This window comes from Stegodyphus dumicola, chromosome 5, assembly GCF_044657685.1.
Source record: "Stegodyphus dumicola isolate Sdum_Otavi_A_Nest chromosome 5, ASM4465768v1".
NCBI classification, from domain to species: Eukaryota; Metazoa; Arthropoda; class Arachnida; order Araneae; family Eresidae; genus Stegodyphus; species Stegodyphus dumicola.
Window position 1 is genome coordinate 208,028,696 of NC_140772.1, and position 6,182 is coordinate 208,034,877.

The 6,182-nt window shown below is 29.2% G+C and overlaps 1 protein-coding gene across 2 annotated transcripts in view; it reads left to right on the forward strand.

Annotated features, from left to right (window-relative positions):
• Window positions 1-6,182, forward strand: part of LOC118198061 (uncharacterized) — an 81,517-nt gene that overhangs the window by 49,154 nt on the left and 26,181 nt on the right. For both annotated transcript variants that reach the window (XM_085817597.1, XM_085817596.1), the window contains exons 3-4: window positions 4,386-4,545; window positions 4,900-5,055. In XM_085817597.1, coding sequence (XP_085673723.1) covers window positions 4,386-4,545; window positions 4,900-5,055 — 316 coding nt within the window. The remainder of the gene's footprint in view (window positions 1-4,385; window positions 4,546-4,899; window positions 5,056-6,182) is intronic.

The following is a 6,182-nucleotide window of genomic DNA, read 5'->3' on the forward strand; positions in this document are numbered from 1 at the left end:
ATTAATTATGAATTTCAATTTCTGGTCTTTGTGAAATATTAGTTCTAAATTTCTTACTTTATGTCTTTAATGATAATTTTTCTGCAGCCTTATACAAGGAATTAATTAGGCATGTTTGTTTTGTTTTCAAAAGAATAATTTTGTATTTATATATATATATGTTAACCCTGAGTGGCACAGGTTTTTAGATCAATCATGAAGACTGTATTCAAACAGCCTTTATTAGCTAAATTTGTATATTTACTTATTTTAGTCTCTACATTTATTAAGATGACATTTATATTATGAAAGAAAGTAAGAAAGCAAAATATCTTAAAATTATAAGCTAATGTATACCAAGTGGCAAAAAATTTCAATTCATTCTATATTAGAATATATATATATATATATATATCATATAAAACAAGACCTAAATATACTATTAAATGATATTTTAAATATATGTTAATAATGTGCTAAAAAATCTTATATTAGAAATTGAAGTGAATATAAATTTCTTATACAGTCAAAAGTCGTTAATTCGGACACCCATAATCCGGACCTCAAAGCTACAAACTTTCTGCGCATGCGCAGAAGACCTTTACGGCTGCGAATATGTGTTTGCGCGTGCGCAAAATACGTTTACGAATGCGCGTTTAATGTATAACGGACATAAGCTAAGCTAAAATTATCTAATTCAGTTAATATTGCAGATTGCGTTGTTCCTTAATCTTCGAATTAGATTCGGCTTATTATTTTTTGCAGACTGTTACAACAATTTTATAAAAGTAAGCTTGAACTTTCGATTATATCAAATAGAATTTCCGATATATATTTGTTAATATGTAAAGGATCTAAAGCGAAAGTATGTTTCGAAATCCGAAATCTGTTTATCAATTTCACGCTGCTGCCGCTCGTAATGAATTGGAAGTTGATCTGTCAGCACTATCCTTATCTTCAGGGCAGATGTTTTTATTTTATTTGGCTTATAATTCCTTACCAAATGTAGTATTTCATCTCGATGTGCTCTGTCTTTGATATGATTTAAAACAAGTTTCCTCGTCATTATAATTCGCTTCTGATAGTGAAGAAAGTGACAGAGGTTATTGAAAACGAAAAAATTTCGATTGACAAATTAGTCGGTTATTCTCAACACAGCAATTATAGGACTTGAACAGCTTAAATATGTAACTAAACAAGAAATTATGTCTGTTTAATAGAATTAAAGAGAAAGTGTTATCACATAAAACGAAGCAACTTAAACAACTTACATTGAAAGAAGTGTTTAATATAGTAAACAAATAAATATTAAGCTTTTTCTTAATAAATATTAAGCTTTCTTTAACAAATAAATAAATATTAAGCTTTCTTTTTGTAAATTTTGATACCCTTTAGATCATAATTGTTCTTTATTTCATAAATTACGGTTTCATATTTTTAATTTTATAATTTCTGCATGCCATCTTACCAGATTTAAACTGATGATCTATAATCCGGAAAAATCGATAATCCGGAATCGCCGAAGTCCTGACGAGTCCGGATTAACGACTTTTGACTGTATAAAAAAATTATATTTTTAAGAATTTATCATATAATAAAGAAGAGAAATTTTGTTTTATTGTCACACCAGAGGAGGGGGGATTTAATTTATTTGTTAACTCTGAAAAGTTTGATTAGCTGCAGGTATAAAATTCTCTTATAAAAGCTCAGAATGTAAATTTGAGTGTATGTTTTATGTTTTAATTCCATGTTTGATAATCAGTAGCTTCCTAGCTATGTGAATACTTTTGCTTTTATTAAATGAATAAATTATGTTAATGTAATTGACTCATTATATCAAATAGAAAGTTGCTGAATTTTGTAAAAGAGCACATTAGTTGCCATATTTCCTCCCGCTTTTTTTTTTTGCTGCTTGGTTCTGAAAATTAAAAAAAAAATATTTGCATATTGTTTCTTTTTCTTTATTGTGCATAGTTTTTTCCTCTGAAGACTAGTTTATCAGTAAATTGTATTTACTTAATTATGTGTGTTCTGTGTATTTAATTTGTATTTGCATTTTTTTTTTTTTTTTTTTTGGCTTTGTTTTGTTTGTTAGCATTTCATCCAGTTTGTTTTTCCTTGCATTTGTTATTTGAAACATGTTTTATGCAGATTCTTCATTAAGCTACGTGGGTTTGAAAAGTTTCTCACGCTTTCAAACATATGATTTCACATATTTGAATTGGATATTAGAACAGTAGATTTCGAACATGTGAAACTTTCGAAACATGATTTCACTATGCTTTTCTTACATACGTTCCACCGCATTGTAGTCATATCTACTGTGGATGTTGTTCAAGCTTTCAATAACTAGATCTTTTGTTCATCTCTCTTCTCCAATGTCCATCTTGGGAACAGCTCACATGAACAAGACTCATTCATGTGAGCTGCCAATGAAGCTTTACAAGATAACTGAACTGATATATCTCTTACACTCAAATATTAGCTCATTATCCATCAAATATCATAATGTTAATATTACTGTGCATTCTTTCTTACTGGAATGTAGGTTTCTTTGAAAGAAGTAATATTGTGGTAATTACAAGTAGTTTATCCGTGATTACTTTTCATTTCTTATGTTCTTACTGAATAGTGGTCTTCAGAAATTAAATTGCTCGCATAATTTTGCCCTTTCAATTTTCAAACAGTAAAATAAGTTTAAAAGAAGGAAAAAATACAGGGGAGAACACTGTAATCAGTTTAAAAAAATTAATGTCTTCTTATGCTACATTTTAGAAGGTGGATATGCACTTCATCTGTAAATTAAAAAAAAAAAAAAAAAAAAAAAATAATTTTTAGTGTGCACAGCAGTTTTTGCAAGACAGTGTGCTAGAGCTAAATTTTTGCTTTCTGCACATAAAAGCAACTCTGATCATTAAATATAAAAATGAATAAGCAGTACTTCCCTGTTATATTGTTAAGAAATGGGAATTTGAATGTTTCTGCCTTCCCAAGAAACCAACAGTTACTGGTTTGTGCATGTGTACATAATTTATGTTTCTTCAGCTAATATTTTCTTGGTTTTATTGCTAAATATTTAAAATGCTTGCAATTTTTTGTTTTCTGTCAATCGATAAAGGTGATATAATTTATGTACAGGTACAATGTTGGTAGTGATAATGTATTTGATGCTTCTTAACAGCTGTTGCTGAACTGTGGCCACCAGAAATGTTGAAATGCTAATTTATTTAAGAAGCTGAAATTTTTAGAATAATTATTAGGATTTTGGGAAGTTTTTTATTATTGCAAAAGATTATAATGTATTTCTCTAACCTTCTTGGTGTGCCTTCATGGTGTGGTGGTCTGCACACTGGGCTGGTATTCCAGAAGTCCGCGGTTCGATTCCTGGCGAAGGCATTGCTAATTTTTCATCTTTCGTGCTTCCAAAATACCTAATGTCTCTATAATATAATAAAAATTCACAAATTAAATAATTTTGCACTGGTTTATTGTGAAATAATATTTTCAGAAGTTAATGTAATAACGGATTTATTATTATTATTATTATTTGCTTTACTTTCTAAATATATTTGAGATTTTTATATTTCTAGATGCATGTTTGAAAAATAATGTAAGGAAATCATGCAGTTAATTTTTGTTTCATGTAAATTAAGAATTGGTTTTTAAAAGATGTGGTCAGTTATGTGTTTCTAATTGAAAAGTACCCATTTAAATCACATCTCATTAATAAACAACAAATTTTTATTTATAATTTTAAAGCCAGTTGGCTCCAACTAATTAAAAATAAAGTAATCAACACCTTCATTAGTTCACCCTCATTCTTCAACACCTTCATTGGCAGTGTCTATCATCCACAGAATTGTGAGATTTTGTTTTAATGCTTCATGTTTATGTCAAAGAATAGATCTAAAATTAAAATAAAGTTAAAATTGGTTCTATAATTTAAGAGTAACATTCTTAATGGTTTATATTCTTTAAGAGTAAAGCCTTCAGATAGCAATGCTGTTAAATTGATGTAATTTTGTCATATTAGAATTTTTATCTGATCTTTATTATAATATCAGTGTTAGTGGATGAATGAAAGGGGGGCAAGGCACTCCATCATGCATTCAATATTTTTCTATGCAGTCAGTGGTGCACATCATGGGAAGGCATCGATGGCTGCAAAAAGAATCACTTGGCAGCAGTCGTCTTTGCCACAGTGAATTCTTGTCATATGCTGATGTATAAATCCATGGAATTTCAACTATGGGTGGTCAGTACACATAAGCAGAGGGTATCATGTTAGTAGATTTAGGCACTTGGTGAAAAATTGTCACATTAAAACACTTCTTAGAATTTTAGAATTTATTGTGGCTAAATATTTTTATATAGGTCATATATATTTGCTGATATTTTATTTACAGAGGGAGAAGTTTCGTCCTAACCTAATTGACTTGGTTCGCATAAACACTGAGAAAGCAGTTGTAACACACAGCAAGAAAGCTTTTAAAAGACTACCCAACCTTTCTGGAGCTATAGCTATGCTGACATGCTTGAAAGGAGTGGGTCCTGCCTCTGCTTCTGGTAATATTTTATGAAATCAATCCTGAAGATCTTTGTTTGTATTGAGCAGCTATAGTTTAACAGAATTTGAGCATGGTTTTATTGTTTTTATGGTAATAAAAGAGCTTTTTTTTTCCCCATGTATGAGCCTATAATCCTACTTTTCGTGTTTATGCCAATAATTTTTTTAAAAAGTGAATTATATTGACTGTTCTTATTGATTTTTGTCCAACTCTTATTTCATGCAAAGCGCTGTAAAACATGTATTACGATTCTGAGATAAGTAAGGGGTTACCTTGGTTAATTAAGGTAAAATATATAGAGATGTTTGTCGCTACATAAAACTTTTTTTTTTTTTTTTGTAAATTTTTATAGCAATCTTAGCTGCTGCATTCCCAGATCAAGCTCCATTTATGGCAGATGAGAGTATGCTTTCTACTCCGGGTGTTGAAACTATGGATTACACTGTAGCAGAATATTTAAACTATGCTCTACAGCTGAAAAAGAAGTCTGACTACCTCAACAATTTAGGTATGTCTTTTATATATAGGGTGTTATAAAGATAGTAAGCACTTAAAAGTACATACAAGTTAGTAAACATAGAAGAAATATGAAGTTGTATCACATGGTAAAATACTGAGCATAGATAGGTGTAATTTTTAAGGCATGTTATTACACAAAGTTTTCTGTTGCTGTTATAACTATTATCCAGGATAATATCTTTTAGAGTCTGACCATGCTCCTGTACTTTTGACTATACTTGCCATAGCTCAGCCTTATGCTAACCCCTAATATGTTCAGCTATTAAACAGAAGATCCATGGTTCAAATTCCAGTGAGGGCACATTACAGTAATTGTATTTTTCATATCATCATTGTGAGTTTTTTCATAGTTTCTGCTCTTAAATACCTAATAATTCTACAAGTGTATGGACATTATAAAAAAATTATTAGCATCCTACCCTCATTTGTTTTTAAGATGCTTTAGGAAGCAATATTTTATTTTTGATATTTGTACATTTTTCTTTTTTAGGATTTTCTTTTTTAAAAACTTAATGCTTTCTAATATCTTTATTCTCATCTTACTATGATGAATAAAAGCCAAAATGAGAATTTGTTATAACTGGAAATTTCACATAAAGAATTGCGTGGGATATTTTTTAGTTATCCAGAGTATTCTGAAATAAGATGGGATTAAAGAAAATCATTATAATACATGTAAAAGTTTGATACTTATTGTATTATGCTGTTTGTTTTTTACTGTGTTATGCTAATGAGAAATGCAGTTGTGTTGGAAAATTAACATTAGTAAGTGCTTAACTTTCGTATTAAAATTTTTATCTTCATGTCTAGTTTTATGCCTAAGCCTTTAAGAGCTTAATTAAAAAAACAAGTGATAAAACATTATATAATCAAATTTCAGGAACGGGTTTTATAATCTCAGTAATGAGTATCAGGATTAAAAACGTAGGTATATGTGAAGTCATTAAGTATTTTCAGAACTGTTTTTAAATAGTTAAAATGTTTTATTTTGCTGTTGTATGAAAAGGCTTCTAAAATATTTCAGAGACTTTCACTTAACGGTCTTTTCCTCTTTTTTAAGGATTAAATCTCAAAATAACATCAGATGAATGTAATTTAACTGTTAATGGTATAAAT